At 40.1% G+C, this 20,593-nt stretch overlaps 1 protein-coding gene across 3 annotated transcripts in view; it reads right to left on the bottom strand.

The window, feature by feature from the left end:
• The window catches only part of LOC146705458 (uncharacterized), a 52,422-nt gene that overhangs the window by 786 nt on the left and 31,043 nt on the right, over positions 1-20,593 (bottom strand). Inside the window, exons 4-21 of one of the 3 annotated variants that reach the window (XM_085463120.1) lie at positions 19,644-19,761; positions 18,949-19,139; positions 18,756-18,834; positions 8,791-9,294; positions 7,309-7,602; positions 6,116-6,211; positions 5,676-5,831; positions 5,487-5,588; positions 4,906-4,964; positions 4,575-4,722; positions 4,368-4,472; positions 3,744-3,896; positions 3,091-3,258; positions 2,790-2,963; positions 1,320-1,409; positions 1,138-1,221; positions 665-783; positions 444-552 (exon numbers count right to left, since the gene is read on the bottom strand). In XM_085463120.1, the coding sequence (XP_085319246.1) occupies positions 444-552; positions 665-783; positions 1,138-1,221; positions 1,320-1,409; positions 2,790-2,963; positions 3,091-3,258; positions 3,744-3,896; positions 4,368-4,472; positions 4,575-4,722; positions 4,906-4,964; positions 5,487-5,588; positions 5,676-5,831; positions 6,116-6,211; positions 7,309-7,602; positions 8,791-9,294; positions 18,756-18,788 (2,394 nt within the window). In that variant the 5' untranslated portion in view covers positions 18,789-18,834; positions 18,949-19,139; positions 19,644-19,761. The remainder of the gene's footprint in view (positions 1-443; positions 553-664; positions 784-1,137; positions 1,222-1,319; positions 1,410-2,789; positions 2,964-3,090; positions 3,259-3,743; positions 3,897-4,367; positions 4,473-4,574; positions 4,723-4,905; positions 4,965-5,486; positions 5,589-5,675; positions 5,832-6,115; positions 6,212-7,308; positions 7,603-8,790; positions 9,295-18,755; positions 18,835-18,948; positions 19,140-19,643; positions 19,762-20,593) is intronic. The other 2 variants (XM_085463121.1, XM_085463122.1) reach the window with 2 other exon arrangements.

Here is a 20,593-nt window from a genome sequence, read left to right as displayed (position 1 = left end):
TGTACACGACATAAAAACATTTGCCACTTTTGCACAGTTTGTTAATCCATTATGTGGGTCAATCAGTCAACAATTCACCATACAAATACGTCCCATTAGAAAAGGAAAAAGAGTGCGGGGGAAGTTTGTTTCTATGATTATCTTAAAAAAAAAAAATGTTCATAAAAGGAAATCAAATATACATCCAAGTAGTGGGTGGATCCCAGAGAGCAAAAACTAGTTGAAGTTAACTTAAAATACAATATAAGGTTAGTAAAAATAAAGTAGTAGAAGGATGGAAATTACTGCTGATGATGATGATAATAATAATAATAATAATCGGTGATTTAAGAATTAGTAGTATTGAAGCTTTGGATATTTCAGCTAACGCACACTTTCCACTTGGGGGTGTCTGAGACAGAAATGCTGTTTTATAGGTTTGTACAAATGTGTGGCTGTATTACCAGGTCTTTCTGTTCAGTAGCTATCCGGTGCTCCTCCTCCATCTGATCACTCAGCTCGTTGATCTTCCTCTCCAGCTTACTGTTGGTGTTTGTCAGAGTTGCTTTGTTCCTGCGCAGAAACACACACTTGTAGTGTAACAGCAAAAAGCCATTTAACACGTGCAGGTACTCCTGCAAAGTCTGCAGGCTGTCCTCGGTCACAGAGAAGATCTTTAACTGACCTCTCCTCAACCCTCAGTGAGTTCTCCAGTTCCTTGACTCTGATCTCCGTCTTAGAGATGACATCCTCCTGTACTCTGTTGCTCCGCAGTTCCTCCACCTCCAGACGAAGCTGACGCAGCTACACAAACACACTTTATTAGTACTCAAAACACAGAAAAAAGTCTCCTTTTATTTACATTATTTTGTGTATAAAAATGTCTAAATACAAGGAAACCATGGCAGCTATAAGTGTTTCTTTTAGAAATGACACTAAGATCTGATTCGTCTTTTTGTCCACAAAGTGATGGCAAGTTTTTGTTTTATCTATGAAATGTTCTGCTTAATTTTCACAAAATGGCAAATGAGAATGGTGCACAGAAAAAGTAAATATATTCTATTTGAAATGCATATAATATAATATTGGCTTCTGAATTTAAGGCCCAAACACTTATCACATGCATAAAAAGACTAGAAATAAGCCCACACAGATTACCTGTCTTTCCATTGACACTTTCTCAACTTCCAGCTGCTCGTTCAAATCTTTCTCCTGAATCAGCTTCAGCTGCAGCTGCTCGGTCTGGAGGTCAAAACACAAAAAGAGTGTCAGTAACCAATCAAATCAGTTCTATACGAATAGTTTTCAGTTGATACGCTTCCTGTTCCCAGCGCATCTACCTGATCGATGGCTCTCTTTTGCTTGGCGGCCCATCTCTGCTCGCTGTCATGCAGCTCCTCCAGATCGCTCTCTAGGTCGATTAGCTTCTCCTGAAAGTTTAAAAATAAGTAAACTTCTGATCTGAATCCCTCTCAAACAGCCTGTGAGGTCACTCTTTAAAATGTCTGACACTCGGGTTATTTTTGAAAACGGAACAGATTAAGCATCTTCAGAAATGGTGACGTGACGTATATACAGGATTATGGAATCACTGTAGCATGCTGATTGCTAAACGGGATTTGCATAATTAATACCCCATTAACCCCAAACTCTGATGGTTTGCATGAATGATTAACTCAAGTGGACATCTCTGTTTGACTCATTAGGTCATGCACACAAAGACACTTTGGATGTCACATGATCCAAATATGGTGAAATGTTCAGGAATTTGGTGATAGCAAAAACACAAGAAAGGACTAAAACCAACAATGGATGTAAACTTAACATGTGTGTGTAAAAGCCTGACATGCTGTATATAAAACACGCATATGGTAGTTTATCTGGAATCAGTTAGACAAACCAAATGTGTATTAATCTGCTGCTTTTCTTCATGTTGATTATTAACTACAATCACTACGATTAGCAGCTGTTTTTATTGAAGCTTTAAATGTGGGCACCACATGCAAAGTAAGGGTATTAGGGGAAAAATATCAAATTTCCCCTCACATTTCTTCCTCTTTCAGTGTTGAAAATAAAAAATTTTATGTGAAGCAGTTTGACAGCTTGAAGAAAAGTGTGCTGCTGTTGAGCAGGTAATTAGCTTTCTACCCTTGAAATGATGAATGTTTATTGACTCATTCAGCAAATTAAGGTGAAGGGCAAGACATGATGATTAGATAAAGAGTCAATGAGGCTAATGTGGGCTGTCATCTGGCCCACACCGATAGCTGTCTATGACAGCGCCAATCTAAAAACAGCAACAGCAGGGGGTGACATTCTCTGAATATGAGTTGGGATTTTTTTTCCAAATCTGAAATTAGACAGAAACCTTCAGCTAAATGAGTTTCTGAAAACTAGAGTTGTGTAGGCCACATTTCTCTTGCAAGGATCCACAACATCCCGCCAAAGAGCATGGCACAGGCGAACGTTAATAAGGAGGCACAGTAGCAATGGCTAAAAGCTGTCGCCCCAAATTCAAGTCAATTTCCCTCCAATGACCAAATGTTTTGGACATGGATGGTAAATCAAAGCTGAAATCAAGATTATTCCTTTATGATGCTGAAGGCTGAATTTTTCAAACTTAAATTTGTGAGCATGACAATCCGTGGCAGCTAGGTGGTCTCTATGGTTTTGCAGAGGTTGTGAATATCATCTTATACAAAAACCTAGAAATGTTTCTGTCTGACTGTTTCTTTGATCACATTCAATAAAGTATCTGGTGTAAAGATGCAGTGTAACCCTCTTGCCTCGCCTCAGACTATTTACTGTACCTGAGCCAGTTTGAGCTGTTTGGCCAGGTCGTCTCTGGTTTGGTTCGTGCTGTGCAGCTCCATGGTGAGGTCGTCCACAGTCCTTTCTGCCTGCTTACATTGCAGCTGAAGCCTCTCTCTCAGCTGAATCTCCTCCTCCAGCGAACGCTCTCTATCGAACAGCTTACCAGAGACCTACACGCACATACAGAAAACACACAGGTCGTGAGGCTGTGGGTACTCCAAAGGTTTCCACAGCTGTTATTCTCTATTAGGCCACTATGTCTCAAAGTACAGCTGAAGCTCAAACGCTACAACATACCTCTCCCTGCAGTTTGGTCACGAGGGTCTGCAGTTTCTGCACTTCCTGTTCCTTCTCCAGCAGGGACTCCTCCAGCTCGTCCAACCTCATCTGGGCATCCTCACGCAGCTTTTGCTGCAGGTTCATCTCTGCGTTAGCCTGAGTGGATGCTGCCATGGCCTCACCCAGCTGGAAATGGATATAAACTTATTACAGTTTAATACAGTTTGTATTTGTAGTAATAGAAAAAAAACACATTCTCGCTACAAACATTTCTTAAAGATCTAATTGGTTAACACATTTAAATGTTTTCGCTTTAATTTAAGAGTCCTTTTCCACATGGAGGCAGAAGAAAGATTTTACTGCTCTCATAGTGCTGGAGAAATGAAGAATAATATGCTTTGTACTGCTTTTTTAATTTGATTGAAAAATCTGATGGCAATTTCAACTCCATTTAAAAAGGAAAAGAAAATTAAAAGCCTTTTCTGCACATACTTTATGTTACTGTAAATGATGCTGCACCAGGGGGTGCAGTTTATGCTTTGGAATCACTGCTTTGGGTTGTCAGGTTTTTCAGTGATGACAATTTATGTGGTTCTTTTCAGAGAATTTCTAAATAAATCTAATTCTGAGGTGATGGCTGCTCATCGCCTCAGTGTCTACTATGTCCGTACCTCTGTCTCCAGCCTGAGGATGGTGTTGCTGAGGTCAGACAGCTTCTTGTCTTTGCTTTCTTTGTCACTCTCCACGTCTTCCAGCTGCCTCTCTGCCAGCCACAACTTCTCAGCCAGAGTCTGAGCATGTTGCGTCTGCTTGTCCAGATTTTCCTGAAAACAAAAAACATGCATAAAGTTCAGCTTCTTTGTAAAAGAGAAAATGTGTCTCTTACTGGTCTGAATGTGCAGTAACATAGATGATCTAGTCCCTCACTGACAAATAAAACCAAGCTGGATACTGGCTAAACTGGATTATCAGTGAATGTCATTAAGGATTCTTGGCATTCTGTGTGCTGTGTTATACTAAAGAGTAACACAGGGGTGTACCCCGAGTCCCCCTTCCCTGCTCTGTGACCATAGTTAGAGAAAGTTAAAAAAAATTGGTTAAAAAAATACAAAGAAATTGTAAATGACATCTTTGGATATCTGGATGAGTGGAAATCACTTTAAAGATATGGTACACCCCATAATCCAGTTTCTTTTTATCTATCTAGATTATTTTGGTGCGAGTTCCTCCTCAGGTTTTAATGTGATCTTTTTTAAAAAAAATTATTTTAGCTGCTTCCGTCTAACTTTGCATACCTCAGCATCCTGGATCCGATTTTTGAGCGACTGCTCAAGGAAGTTGAAGGCATACTCCTGAGTGTTGGCCTCCACCATCACCTCTCTGGCTTGCTTCACCTCAATCTGCGTAGCACAACACAAGTGTCACCCATCCAAACATTTATACTACTACAAATCACTTCTATGCATCCTTTTATCTTTAAAAAAAAAAAAAAAAAGTCACACCTCCATCTCTCTGAACCGCTCCCCCACGGACTGATTCTCTCTCTCCATTTCTATCATCTGCTCCCTCAGCCGCTTCAGCTCATTGTTCAGCTGTGTGTTTGTTCTCAGCAGGTCCTCGTTGTTCACCAGCAGGCCGCGCATCTCAAACCTTCACAGACAGTTTAGACAAGAACAAATTGAAATAGACTTAATATACTTAAAAAAAAAAAAGAAAAGAAAGAAATAACATGAGGCTAAAAGCTTAATTTTAAAGTCACAAGTACACGGCCCCCGGTTAGCTAACAGTGTGCTGACTTCGAGTACAACTACAGAAAAACCACACATGCCCGACCTGATCTGGTTCCTCTCCATCTCCATCTCCACACTCTCTGCCTCCAGGAACTGGTTGCGCTGGAAGAGACAACACACCACATCAAAAATCTAGTTTTCTACAAACCGCCAGGAGCTAAATGTTCCTCACACAGTGGATTGTTTTGTGTCCTGTTTGGTGGTCTCCGATTCATTAATCTGATAAATCTGGTGAATCTGGTCCAAATCAGACTCATGCTGAACAGTAGTCAACAGATTTGTGACATCATGAAGAGAGGATTCATGGACTCCCACCTACTCCTCAAACCTTCTGTTTAAGAGGGGCAGCCAATCAGGAAAAAAGCCACTTAAGGGGGAAAGGAAGGAAGGGAAAGTGGCTTGCTTCAAACAGTGGATAAAGGGCTGCGCAAAGGGCCCATAACAGGATAAATAAAAGTTAAATGAGCCTAACTGGCACTCTTTGAGAGTTTTTTGGTCAGGTACCCATGCTATAAGTCTGCATTTCTCAGACATTTGTTTAATGTTAATTTGTTTTAATTTGAATCTATACTCCTTTTTTTTTTCCCAGGCGACTGAATCCACAAGAAGTGAAACGGGGCTTACTCTCTGTATGGTGTCCAGCTGTTTGGTCAGTTCTGCTATGTAGTCTTTTTTATTGGGTGCTCCCAGAGTGGAAGAGCGCATGCTGTAGTGTGTGGGCACCACCTGTAGCAAGAAAAATGTACAGAAACCCATTACAAAGTGTGGAAGTCAGAGTATGTGCTACACGTGTGTGTGTCAGTAAACATGTACCATGTTGTTGACCTCCGTCCTCCTCCTCAGAGTGTCGTAGGTGGAGAAACGGGGGCGGGGGGAAATGAGGGTCGGCGTCTGTATGCCCACCGGACTCGTGCTGCGACTGTTATAGGTGTACAGGTTCATCTCAGAGGTGGCAGGAGATAGTTTACCCTGAACATGGAGAAAAGAGGGGGGGAGGTGAACAGAGGAGGGTCAGTAGCCTGCTGTGACTCCACATCCTGGTCAAAACATTAATTATGCAGAAACCAATGCAAACTATTTCCTGCAACAGTTTAAAAGAAACATTTGGTTTATTGGCACTCTTTAAAAGCTTTTTGCCAAGTACACATGCTGTGAATCTGCTGTATTTTAGGAAAGAAATGTAACTTTAGTACATTTCAAGACACTGTATAAATGAAGTGGTTTCAAAATTAAAGAGGGGTCAACTTACAAACCTTTTCAGACATTCGATAAGGGGGGTTGTACTCCAAAGAGGTGGCTTGGGAGTATGGACTGTTAAACACTCTGGGGGGGCTGTCAATGACACCCATCTGTAAAAAAAAAAAAAAAAAAAGTCAAAAATGTAGAGACTTAAAGAAGACAAATAAAGCTCAAGGATCTCAGAGCAAAATGTGAATTCAGAAGTGCAGATACAGCCACGATTGCCTTCCTCACATCAACATAAAATGAACAAAGGTGGGCGTGTGCTGTAAAGCAGCTGCGTTTATTAGACGTGTGCAGCAATCCTGTTAAAATAACAAACGTGAAGACTGAAACAAGTTTTCTATACTGGTATTCACATTCATACCAGTAACAGATGCTACAAAAACATCCATTAATGCCACAGTACCTACAGTACTTTAACAGGATGGTAATATTCCAGGCTGTAAAATTACAAATCATTGTGTCCTTAATTATTATGCATACGATAAACAATGGTATCATTTCACATCAAAAAGAGAGGGTTAGCTTTGCATTGAGCCTCTCTTTTTGATATTTTTGCTTTTCGAATCAGACAAACGAGGTGATTAGATTTGATTTGGTGCAGAGAGGACATGCAAGGCTGCCTTCATTGAATTCTGTGATAAACAGAACAGCCGGTATTAGACCTGTTTTTTGAGATTCATCCAGGACTGGGCACGTGTCAATGGCTGCAAAGGAAAAGATTTATTTTATTAATGCTACATAAAGGATCAAATATTAAAAATGGCAATACTGTGTGAACCTCACTCGCTTAAATGTGCACTTATTTAAATTTAAAGCAATTCAGTTTGAAACATTCAATGAGGAATCTTGACATGATCGGAATCTACTAACGGATTATAAAACTAGTTGTCTGTAAGATATTTGGATATAAATAATATGTAATAATGTAAATGTTACCTTTTTGAATTACTTTGGCTCTAAATGACTCAAACACCAAACTTTAAATGTTTTCTAGAAGTGCCTGTTTTCATTTTTCTCAGTGAAATGATCATGTCTGCTGTGAACTGGAATTAAGAATCTAAAAGCTGAGCTCTTCCAGGAGAGGGCACTGTTTAATAACTGATGCTTTTACTCTGGAAGTAAGGCGCCATCTAATTTTTCTAAAAGCGATCTTGAATCATACGCATATATACAGACAGAACACATGGTCTGAATCACCCACCCTGTCAGCCATAGTGTCCCAATCTCGTGAGGCCAAACACTCCAGGGACCCTTTGTAATGGTTCGCCCCAATCCGGGTGGTCTCCCATCGGGACATCCTGGGGCCATTCTCCCCGATTGATCCTCCGCCGCTTCCTTGACCATCTGCATCTCTGCCACTGAACCCGTTGGTCTTCAGATCGTTGTTGAGGTACAGCTGATATTTCGGGTTCTGGCTGATTATCGTTGCTTTGGGCGTGGAGGGTTCCTCCTCTGATGGGCTGTCCAGCTGCTTGTGTGAATCCAGTTCTGACTCCTGGAGGGACAGAAGGTGAAAAATGAGGAATGAAAAACCTAGATGAATCTGTCGGAGGGGGCGAAATCAGTCAGCATATAAACACGAATGCACCCAGTTAGAAAACATAAAGAACTGACGGATGAAGGATGAATTAACAGAGCATGTGATGGTGTTGTCACCAATTGACAGCAGAGAGAAAATAAATATATGGCATGGGAAGGTAAAATGACAGAGGAGATGGCAAAATGTATCATTCTGAAAGACACTATAGCAAACTGATTTGACTTCTGGGAAAAAATGTGCATAAATAGAAACAAACTTGGCTCACTGTATTAATTTTATGCAATTAACACCAAGATACTATCTTTTCTGCTATTTCATCCCGGTTCTAACTGACATTTCTTTAAAGGGAGACTTATGGTTTTCTGAGCACTAGAGGGCAAAAAGAACACAGTGCTGATATATTATTATAATGTTCCCAAACAGCTTTAGGTTTTGAATCCTTTTTTTTTTAAACTCTGCTTTGCCTCCACCAACTAAAGAAAGACTTCACTATGCTCAGCAGCTCATTGTGTGTTCCCTCTGTCTGCTGTTTGGTATCAAAGATGGAGTTTACTGTACTTAACAACATACAGCCTGAAACACAATTCTATCAAATAAATTGTTAATTACTACGTTATTATATGTTGAAATTACTTTAAAGAACATACTTGTTCTTTGATTTCTATGGTTGGCGTTGGCTTAAACACTTGCCCAGGGGTTCATTTAGATTTACTGCTATTTACCTGAAAGCCTTCCCATTTCCAAATACACATGATCAAAAGCACCTAGCTAAAAGGTAAATTTGGGCAAAAGTGAAAATATGAATTCAAGAGAAGTGCAAGCAAACTGAATGTAAACATTTAATGGGTTTTAATAGGTTTTCATGCACAAAAAAGGAAGACAATTGAAGACAAAGTTTGTTAGATCCGTCAGTGAGTTTTAGGCCATTTTGATTAGTATGCTTAAAACGTTGCTGTTTTCATGCGTTCGAGTTCGTCATGCAGTTTGAGGATGCAGATTTTTTCATGCAAGAAATGCGTTTAAGTAAACCTGCAATGCCATGCAGTCATGCCATCTTCACGCAGTGTAGCTGCAGAGCTTTTTGTTCATGCAAGGACATCAAAACTGCCGGTCAGGAGTATATTTTTTGTTTCGGTCTCTTACCGATCCCATTCCAGAGTCAGCCACTGAGTCTCTACCAGTGTTTGTTTGGCTTCTGGACTCAGCACCGTCCCCTGGTGGAAAATTGATTCTTGATGTTATCTGAGTAGTTCTGGAACCTTTCTGAACTGGTCCAACTCCATTCTGAATGGTTTCCTTGAAGGGTGGAGTCACATTGATGCTGGGAATAGAACTTCCATCTTGACTGGCACTGATCGGTGTGGATGGACTTGACTTTGAAGATTCCAGAGCCTCCATCGAAGCCGACTTTTGGACTCGTTCAGCTCCCATAATAGGGCTCTGTGGAGAACCGGAAGGTGAGACCTGGTGATCTGGACCTGAGAACCTAGTAATCAGGTCTTTGATGCTGCCAGCTCGTTGCACTGAATTGCGAGTCAGGCCTACTGGTCTCTTATAACTGGCTCTCTTGGATTGCTGTGACTCTTCTTTGGTGGTAGTCTGCTGAGGACTAAGTGGTGATTGTACGGAAGACGACTCGGGTGTGTGCTGAAAGAGGTGAACACAATAACAGATCCCTAAAAAAACTGTTACAGAAGTGTCTGAACACCCAGTTGATGGTGGCTTAAATGACTGGCAATATAAATTTAACACAGGTTAGACCATGTAAACCATCACTAGTTCAAGCGAGGGGTGTGGCTCTGACTGAGAACAAGTGGGCACTTGTTGCTTGACATGTAGGGCAATAAAGATAAATATAACCTGCTTGGATGATGTTTACTCGATTTATGGGTCCACATTTTACAAAATGAAAATTATGTTGTGTTAAATGGGGCTTGAAGCTACTGACTGTAACTATGAACTCAGTAGGAAAGTGTTTATCAAGGTCATATGTCAGGGGAACAGTAGACTCATTTTGTCATAGACTTGTATATAATCAGATTTATTCCCTTTTGCCCCCTGCCAGTCACTGGAAAGAATGCAGGTTTAAAGCATCATTTTTGAGACTTTAATGCTATGTTCATATAAGCAGCTGTAACAAAGTGTTACTTAGTCTAGAAAGTGGTTACAAGAAGTAGGAGAAAAACCCTCCAAAGAATGGTTAGCATCAAATACATACCATCACTTTAAGTTTATTTTTAAAGCATTATTTTAATAATGTGTTTTTCTCTCTCTGGCCCATGTCTTTACAGTGCATCGATGTTGTTGACTGATGAAATGCATACATAATGACATGAATCCCAGCGTGTGTGAACGTATGTTTGTGTGTCAGTGTGTGTGTGCGTGTGTGGGAAAGTGTGTTCCTATCCTGACATAAATCCCTCTTGAGAAACTGCAACATCTGCTCGTTCATCTGAACAACAACAACAAAAAAAGCCCTACCCTACACCCCCACCTCATATCACAACATCTGACTTTCTCACACAGAAATGTAACGGTAGATAGGTAAATAAACAAAGGGACAGCAACAGGGACTTAAATTCAAAAATCTGCTCAGAGAGAAGAACAGAAAATGTCAGGATTTTTCCTTTTATGCCAAAAAGCCACTTGAATAAATCCAACTTTAATTAACAATCATAACAAGAAGGATGGTGCCACTTAGAGAAATGAAGTGGCAAGCATCCAGGGGTTTAACTTTCAAGGTTCAAGGGTCCAAAGCACCGAGTGGCCTTAATCCAGGGACTCGCCTGCCCGCCTCCCCCGAGGACTGTGAGCTGAAGCTGCGGTGGGAGAGAAGCCCTGGCCTGAGAAGGAGGGAGGCTGGATGGGTGGGTGTCTGTCTAGGGTTTAGGATCACTGCTAATCACTGTGGTATTAAAATGTTTACAGGCCGTGGAGGGATTAGCTCTGAGCTGATGATTTTTAATGTTATTATTTTTGCCCTGTGAGGTGAACGTGCTCAGTGTGGACTTGCGGTGTGAGAAGACAGTGAATGCAGTGAATGTGAGAACGTGTATGCATTGCTGTGCTTGTGTCTTTATGTCCTGTATATAACATTACTATGGTGATGGCAATAATCCAGAGCACAACTTTTTATGAGCCCAATTGAGGGCATCACAGGACACATCTGTTCAATAAATACATTTGAATCTTTTAGATATACTCATAATTTACTTCCATGCTCCATATTAATTTTAAATGTTTAAAACTGTTGGGGTCGTTTTGCTAAGAATATATAGTGAGTTAAGAAAGTATTTGAATATAATTTCAGCATAAAATATAAAACACAGCAGAAGAAATCCCAAACGTGCGTAAACTGCAACTTAAAGTAGACCTTGTAATGCAAGTTCCAGTTTCACAGCTTTGGTTCACAGTTCATAATATTCTTTATCTCATACTGAGCTTTGATCAAGACCCTCAGTTCATCTGCTGTCTGAAACAAGCCGTTTTATTTGCAGTAGAAAAAAGGCTATTATATTTATTGCACATTGTGCGGAATACGTCTGTATATTTTTGGCAGATACTGAACAAATTTTAGGCATCAAAGGTTGTTTCCCAGGGGCATCAACCCATACGAGTGCTTAATGAGCTGGTCCCTCACAAAGACACAATGCACTGCTTTTACTTTAGATTACCCAACCAAATCTATTTGGTTCATTTCAATATGGAAAACCATGAAGCTGCACACACATCCAGCTGTCCCTGGCACACTCTTTACCAGTGGACGGGTTTTCAGTCGGTTGTAACAGTGGGAAAAAAAATAAATTATTGCAGCTGAACCTGAGGTTTATTTGGGTCATAAATTTTTGTGATAATCTGGCACCTACATGTAAAACCTACAGTATGTAAAATCAACACGGGAGCTGGAAGCTGAATTCTGCTCATGTTAGAAGACAGAGGAAAAACAAAGACAGGCAGACAGAGCTTCATTCAGGAAAACCAAATTCCCTAAAGTCCCGGACACACACACACATACATACACACGGGTCCTCCATTCCCTGTGGCCTCACTACAGTACAGACATATGGCGCAGAGCTGTGCACTATCTGACCCAGATATAAGGCAGCAATGCACTCTGGGAAATACAGTGAATACCTTGCCGATGAGGCTTGATGCAGCAGAAGTGATCGGGGCTTTTCTCCAGAATTCAAAGTTCAGCGGACACAGGAGTTTTTCTGCTCAAGTGTATCATCAAAAAGCAGGTGCTGTGCTTTTGTGACAATGAGAGACCCTGATTACAGTAGGAGGGCTTTTGTAGTTTATTTTCAGTAAGTGGATGACTTTGAATGGATAAACAGTTTCATTTATGTAGCACCAAATCACAATAGTAGTGCCCTTAAGGTGCTTTACATTGTAAGGTAAAGACCGTACAATAATGTAGAGAAAACCCCAGCAATCAAAGAGACCCTATGAGCAAGCACTTGGCGAGAGTGGGAAGGAAAAATCCCTTTTCACAGGAAGAAACCTCTTGTAAAACCAGGCTCAGGGAGGAGCAGCCATCTGTCGATGGCTCATAATAAATGGCTTCAGGTTAACACTGAATGGGTTCAAGTCCTCGAACCTACACTGATCAGCCACAACATTAAAACCATTGATCATCTCAATTCAGTGTTTTTTTGTTTTGGGGGGTTTTGTCTTTTTTTTTTTTTTTTTTTGGGGGGGGGGGGGGGGGGGGGGGGATCCGGATGTTTCTTTGGCATGTATCACCCAGATACTGCTGCAGACTAATAACTTCTTCTCCAGCAGGGCAATTCTCACACTGCAGGAAACACATGTGAACAGCTCTACAAAGAGCCCAAGGTGATGACCTGGGCTCCAAACTCATCAGATCCCGCTCCACTCATGGAGGGTACAATACAATCCACACAGATCCAAAGCATCCACTGGACTATTAGACAACACAGGACTCCTAAACGAGTCCTGTGTCTCTGCTCTGAAAGCATCACTTCTAGTTTGAAACATGCAATTTCAGTTAAATTTATTTTGGAAGCAAAGCTGAAACTACATGAGAAATTTCTCTGGGATCAATGTCTTAGACTGGAAACACAAAGGCAGGACATTATATAACAAGTGCTCCTCTGGCCTATTACATAATCTACTGTCTAAACTTGTGGGGTGGAATCCTTTAACTTTCTCCAAGGTGTTATAAGAAGAACAATCTAATCTGGGGCTGGAAATGTTTGTGAGAGTCTACATGGATTTGTGTGATAGACAGGCCTGTTTGCTCAGAGATCACACAGAGATTCAGCTTGTGGCCATCTGCACGCCAGACAATAGAACATACAACAACTATTCAAGTTAGAAACAATAAATTTGATCAACTGTAAGGACCAAACCTGCTTCATCCTTTAAGCCTAGAGCATTTCAAACACTTCATTATTTCTGCCGGCGCCTGACAGCTTCGAGGACGAGGACGGAGATGAAGATCAACAGTGACATCGAAAACTGGGGCAAAACAAGTGGTTTGGATGAAAAGAGAGAACACTTTAAAGCTTCTCTTCTACTTTGTGTTTGTGGTGCTTTTCTACCTTCTTCCATTTTCTTTACTGGATTCTTTTGCCCTTTTTAAGTTGTGTTTTTACCCTCTTTTTGTTTGGCTTTTACTTTTTGATTTCAGTGTTGTTTTCTAACAGCTTTGTAATGCATTTTAGTTTCTTTGGGTTGTTTAAACAGTATTCTATATTTTCATGGTTCTAGGTTCCATATTTAGTTGAAATCTTTGGATTGTCTTCTGTTTTCGTTTGATGATCTTTTAAGGCTTCATTTGGTTGTTTTCTAGGGTTTTAGATTTTTAAGGTTGTTTACTAATTTTTGTAGTTTTATTCGGGTATTTTTGTTTTTTTAAGTTGGCCACTTTTGCTCTTTAGCTTCTTGTGGTCATCCCAAGCCATGGGTTACTGCTGATCCTGGGTTTTGATTGTTTCCCAGCATTTTGTGGATGTTGTGTAGCATTTTTTAGGTTGTTGGGTTTTGATTTCTTCAGGTTGTTTTGTAGTTTAAATAGTTTTCTAATTTTCTAACTGGTATTGGTAGTTTCTTTTTATAAGTAAAGCAGAATGTCATCTCTAGTTTCTGCTCTAACGCGTCTTCTCTTCTTCTTATTACAAATCTGCTTCATTTTTATGTAATACAGTTTTTTTGAGTGGCTTTGCTGGTTTTCTAACCTCTTTTACATTTTTGGCTTACAGTATATTGGTTGTTTCATCTTTATTGGTTGATTTTTTTTAATGTAAGTACTTTTCTTTGTTCTTTTATGGGTTATATCTTAATATGAAATTTTTCACTGTACTGTATATAATTCCACTTCTCACCTTTTTCAGCACAAATGTGACTTTTACCCTCAGTGTTTGTCAAGGCTCATAACTTTCCTCAATCCCCTCCACTTTCTCCAAAGCAAGTTAAGCATACAGAGAAAAAACAAGAACGTTAGAAGAAATAAGATAAATAAATAAATAACCAATTAGTGGCTGCAGTGCTGTGTTGAACATGTACGTGTCTCGCAGAGAGCAAAACGTCAAGCCACGTTTGGCCCGAGGCAATCTGCTTAGCAATATGTTCCTCTGTTGTTGTTGTTGTTGTCCCTCCCCCCACACTCCTCCCATCTCCATGGCTGCAAATAAAAGAGATTAATCAACCAACCCTTCGCCCTGTCCTCAAGGCCTGCCTGTTTTTGCACTTTGTTTAGCCGACAATTATCCTTTCAACAGCAAGATTTGTTACAAACCAGGCTGGAATCTGGTCGAACTAATCCTGGATGTCTCTTTCTTTAACGTGGGAATAGCAAACAGGAGCTCAGACATATGATCGCCGGATTTATTTACATGTTTTGAATTTGTATTATTTAGCTGAATTCTACACTGTAGGGAAAATGTACTAAAAGCCAGCATGGAGGTAAAATGCAGAATAGATTTCAATGAGTAGACTTCAAAATAATGTTTGCATGGACAAAAAGTTATAATATAATGGAACCAAGGTATAGTATTGTATAGCAAATACAATCATTTCATCCTAGATTGAACTTCACAACATGTGTTTCCACAAGATTTTCCCGCGAGGTTAAACTGCTGCAGAGCTTTTATCTGTTTCACACCCCAGATGCCCTCGACTGATGACTAATTGCACCTGTGTCCAGTTTTTACAGACTTTTTAGTTTTTATTTTGTAGTTTGTGTGTTTTTTATAATCACTCAGAGGGGTTTTCTCTCTTTGAGTGCAGTTTGATGGAAGGGGGACACCTTTGGCTCCATCCAGCTGCTCCACAAACAAATCGTGTCTGCGCAGTCTGACAGGACTTGGACTATAATTTATACACATTAATGCTTTTAGCATCTGTCTTTGCGGGGACTTTTAAAAGCTGAAACCTCCTTTATATCTGCACCTGCAGCTTTATGTGACACAACTACTGGTATCTCATATAGCAGAGAAAATACACACGTGGACATAGTGATTCCCACAGTGAAAAGTGGTCTAATATAAAAATCATAAATCCCAGATGGATCACTGTATCTATAAAACCTTATTTATGCTAAATCTATTAGATTTATATCTAATCAAAATTATGTGTAATTATTCAAATCCATTTTCTGACAGATTAACTACAGCTAATCTGATAAAAAGGTTCTGAAGACGCCAGCCGTTTCAATCCCCACTGCCCTGCCGGTCCACTGAGACCTCCAGCACAAAACAGAAACTGCAGAGTCGTTCACTTCCCACTGTATTAGCAAATTATTTTGGGCATCAGGGTTAAAAAAAAAATAAATAAATAAAATGCCACAAGCCAAATTCTGTGACATCTGTCAGCTGTAAAAATCAGTGTTACAACAAGCTGACCTATTTCCTTTTAAAGCCACATTACTAGGGACTTCAGCTGTCAGAAACCAAACTCAGTCAGAAGGTGACAGGAGCATATTTCTGTTAAACTGCAGATCACAATTTGGCACAAATAACCGTAGTTTCATAAAGCGGAAGGAATGGAGCCTCTCTAACCAACCAGAATGAGAAATGACTGTAGAGTCCCAATTATAAAGTTTAAAGTGTTTTAATTAGCAAATGAGCAGCTTTGAAAATGTAAACTAGCTTAAGGAGTTGGGATGAAGTCGGGACAGACTGCAATAAGCAAAGTTCAATCATTAACACCAAGAGTGCACAAATAAGTGAAGGGCCATGTGTTTTTTCTAATTCATGCTACAATACAGCATCGACTGGTTGATCGAACTGCTAAATATGAGCTACATTCAAATTTAAAATCAATGGAGGAAGCAGTGTAGAGCTGTGTATTAGTATTAATACTAATGATATTAGTATTAATACTAATACATTAGAATGGGCCTAATGTGAGGCGCAAGATTTCAAAAAGATCCCATCAGGTTACCTCTTAGGTGAGGTGTTTCGGGAATATCTTTCAAGCCCGGACAGATCCAGGACACCTCAAAATACGGCTTAGAAACGCTTCAATGTCACCCAGAAGCGAGGTCTGGTCTCTGTCCAGTGAACCAGAATAAGTTGCAGAAAATGGATGTATAGGTTTGAAACTGAACTACCAGGTTTCCAGTCCATTCTAACTCCTGAAAAACCTAAACATTGCTGTTTTGCTAAATGTCCTTGGCATGTGCCCCGTGTTCTTTGGGAGGATTTTAGAAATGTCAGTCCATCACATGCAGATGCTTCTTCACATTTAAATACACTGGGCACTGTTTAGCATCATCTTTCAACAAGTAGGTTTACTGTAAATTGTGACTGTAAACACCAATCATGCTGCTTTCCTAAAGCTAACCAATGAGCGAAAGCAAAAGTAAAGCCAGACAAAGAGAGAAGTCCCCTGGCTAACAAAACAGTCATTCTGTCTCCCCACAGACCGCCTCCTGCTGCACCAAGACACCAATGCCCACAGACACCTTGTGAAAAAGGTAATATTCGATACTCTGGTGGCCTAAGCTCTGAACTAAAATACTTCTTTTTCCAACTCTAAAGAAGTTTAATTTTTTAAACAAAAAAAAGAAAAGAAAAAGAAATCGTCTTTGCAGTTTGGAAGGTGACAAATGATGGTATCCTGCTGCCTGGGTGTTTAAAAAAAACAAGGGTGTCAAAAAATGCAAATATAAACAATAATTAAATCTAATTTGCAGTAAATGTAAACCTGCTTTTAAGTGTCAGCAAGTGTTGCTTACCCCCCAGGTTTTAACGCATTATTTGCAGCTAGTGTGTAAACATAAACTTTTTCTTGAACCATTTCTTCTTGATCACTAAAGTGTCACCTAGCAGACCCTAGTGGATCATATACTTATTCTTAGGTGACAGACTGTTTTCTGGTTCCTTTTTATTTCCTGCAATGCACCTGTCCTTGAGACTTGTGCTACGGCACAGAATAATAACATACTGATGTTTGAAAAAAATATCTTGTATTTCTTCAGTGAAATCTGTACAGACTGCAGCGTGATTCATGTTGTATTTCTGTGCAGGAGTAGCAGCATGTTGGCAGCCGGCCTGTCTCCAGTTTGTGTTTAAGCTTCATGAGTTAAACTGTGGTGACACTTTGACAGGTTTCTTGTTATAATAAGACTCCAAACCAGGTTTCTTCCCTCATCGTTTCCTGTCACAACTGTGTCAGTTTATTATGGCTTGTTTTTTAGGGAAAGATGCTAACAGAGAGAGAGAGAGAGAGAGTGTGTGTGTGTGTGTGTGTGTGTGTGTGTGTGTGTGTGTGTGTGTGTGTGTGTGTGTGTGTCAGACAGAGCCAGATGAGCAGGCAGATGTTTCCTCTGTCTCTACTCTGTCTGAGAAAGACTGACAACAGCTGGACCAGTGCCAGACGCACGCACGCACGCACGCACGCACGCACGCACGCACACAATAACCGAGACACTGTGATGCCGTTCTACCTGCACCAAGCTGTATCTCTTTGTGTTTTTTCTGTTTTAATTTTTTGTTCATTGCACTATTAGCCTTTATCAACGCGCCCATTTCAACTAAAAGTGATGGATGATTTTTACATTATAATGCTAGAAAAGTATTATAATAAACTACCTAAGGTGAGAAACAGAATTTTTAATGATACCAGAATACAGAATTTTCAGTCATCAAAGACTATTTAAATAAAACAATTTGAGCTTTTTCTCCCAGGTGTAGCACACAATGTGAGACTTCACGCGTCAGCCTTCTTTTAGGAATGATAAGTTCTTGTGTAAAATAATTCAGAATAAAACATAAAATTTACCATAATGCACGTCTACATATTTGTTTCTTTGTCCACCAACCCCTCCTATACAATCAGCAACTGAGCAACCAAACTTGGTACACAGGTACATCTTAGGCCCCTGAAGGTTCATATCTATAGATATTATGAACTTGTCGTGTTGCTTAGCAACCAGATACCAACTGGCAAAAATAACCCATTTATGCACCTATACACCTTATAAAAACATTATATCATGCTTATAGTGTCAACATTACACTATACCATTCTGACACATCAACTTATGAAGTCTAGCTTACCGTGGCTATAAAAACTTACATAATACTAGTAACTGTCTAAATGTACTTGAAGCAATAGGATTTAAAGTCACGTGAATTAATCCAGGCTAAAAATCACCTTTTTTCCCCCCAGAATGCCATTGCATTGGTTTTTGTCGGTGTGTAAGTAATTAAGTAAAAAAATAAATGTTTAAAAAAAATCAAATCAGGATTCTAATAAAACTGTTACAGTTGTGTTTAAATCTGTGACCAGAAGCCTAGAAAGTGAATCATATTTGGACACTTTCAGCCACAATGGGTGAAATAACTGCTGGCAATGTGAACTGGGTGGGAACTGTGATTCCCTGTGATTTCAGACTACCAATAACATATGACCTGTTAGCAAATACATCAGAGGGTCACCTGAGCCTGAAATGTACGTAAACCATGAGCTGGTGTGCACAAAGAAAATGGAATTTGAGTATTTTGTAGGTCTCCCAAAAACCACCAACTAACAAAATGTAAATAATAAGACTCTAAAAACACCCTACAGAGAAGAGTCAGAGCTGATAACAGCGTTGTGGATGCTGTGAGGGAAGTTTAAATGCTAGTTAACCATACCATGTTGTTTTCTGTCTCGTTCTTTCCCTGCATGCTGGTTTCGCTCTGCCTGTTGGTAAAGGTTTCCTCTCTGTCTGCCCTGAAAGAGAAAAAAAAAAGGTGAATCTTAAAAGACATTAATGTAAGAAAACCACCTGATCTTTACTACTTTGTCAGGTACGTACACTAAATAATCATTTGTGTTGCTGGGTACCTGTGGGGTTTTCCGAGTATTTTCTGTGTGAAATGGGTCAGTTTCTCTATCTCTTCCTGGTACCTTTGCAAGTCTTGGGTCAGTAAATTATGGAGCGTGCTCAGTGCCTCCTCCTGGAACACCAGCCTCTCAGACTGGACCAAATGCTCAGTGATCGAGGCCTGAAGCTCCCGACAAGCAGACAACTGAAGCTACGATGCAAAGGAATGGAAAATGTTTTTAACATAAGGCTCAGAAGGAGCAGCTCTGAGTAAAGACAGTGAGATTTATGACTTATTTGCTTCAATATTCGGATTCCTCAACACTGGCACAGTTTGTTGGTTTTATCTCTGGCCTTGTGTGTGTTAACTTCTGAGCCACTTTCATCATCAGTCTTGTTTCAAAACGCTGCATGCCCGAACACAGACGTTGATTCATGACCTTGGGATCAGCACCATCTAAGAGAGGATCCCACCCACTTCTCGTGTTTGCAATGTTCAGTTAATCAGAAGAAAGTTGGCTTAAAGGGAGAGGAAAGAGCTAAATTTGCTTGTTTCAGACAGTGGAGATGTAATAAGGCCCAGTATAAGTTTAAAAAGTAATATTTTAACCTGTGATTCATGCAAAGCTACTCTAGTACAGCCCAAGAATAACACAGTGGAGCTGGAAAACAATCAGACCTCTACAAGACACAGACTCCTGCTGTGCTCACTTACTGTGGATGTCTGAAGGCAGGAGTTTCTCTTCAGCTCTTGTTCCGCCTGTTTCTTCCTCTTCTGAAGATCAGACAGCTCAGTGGTCAGCAGCTGCTGGCGGCCTTCAATCTGAAAGAGTCTAACGACACAAAAAGAAAAATTTAGTTTGCAAATTGAATGTCAAACTCCCGTCTGAGCTGGAAAAACTAGAACTCAAACTGTGGCAGATAGCATATATTGTGATTTCTCATAAGAACATTTTCACTATGAATTACTTAAAAAAATAGCACAGTAACATGCTGATTTTTACTAAAGGGACACGGGCAGAAATACGAGCTATATGCATACATTTGGACAAAATCTGGTTCAATCACAAATGGGAAGACGTGGACAGAAATGAAGCTAACATGCTTAGAAGAAAATGCACAAACAATGAACAAACTTCAATGCAAAACTAGTAAAAACATGGATGAGAGTCAAATATTTCTGGGGAGGAAAGCATGCAATTGAAGCTTAAGCTCTGCTGTTCTTTGTTCCTGAGCTGCTTCTGAACTCAGTGAGAAGGACGAGGCAGTGCAAACTTTAATCCTCTCTGTTTGTTTTATAGCAGCTGAGAGATTCGCCTGAGAAAACACGGCCGACAGGTACAGCATCACAGCTCAAGAACTTTAAATGACTGAATAACTTGTGATACTTCAAACACTCAACCCTCCAGTCCTGTGCTTTTCTCTTTTCACTATTTTCCTCAAAACACTCCACATAATAAAGCCTTGACAGCTATTTTGTAACCACATCAAGTGTTGCTGACTAACCTGTGGGGTCCCATTTAACTTGAAACTGTCCCTCCCTTGAACAAACACAGCATTTTCCTAGTTACACACAGAGCTGAACAGCTGATGCAGATTTAGTGATTGTTGCTCCCGGGTTAAGTCAACAGCAGGCAAATACTCAAAAACCACACTCTGACTCAC

Source organism: Copadichromis virginalis, linkage group LG7, assembly GCF_057382275.1.
Source record: "Copadichromis virginalis isolate Kocher_CV1m ecotype Utaka linkage group LG7, C_Virginalis_male_GT1.1, whole genome shotgun sequence".
NCBI classification, from domain to species: Eukaryota; Metazoa; Chordata; class Actinopteri; order Cichliformes; family Cichlidae; genus Copadichromis; species Copadichromis virginalis.
This window is presented reverse-complemented; position numbering and strand designations above follow the sequence as displayed.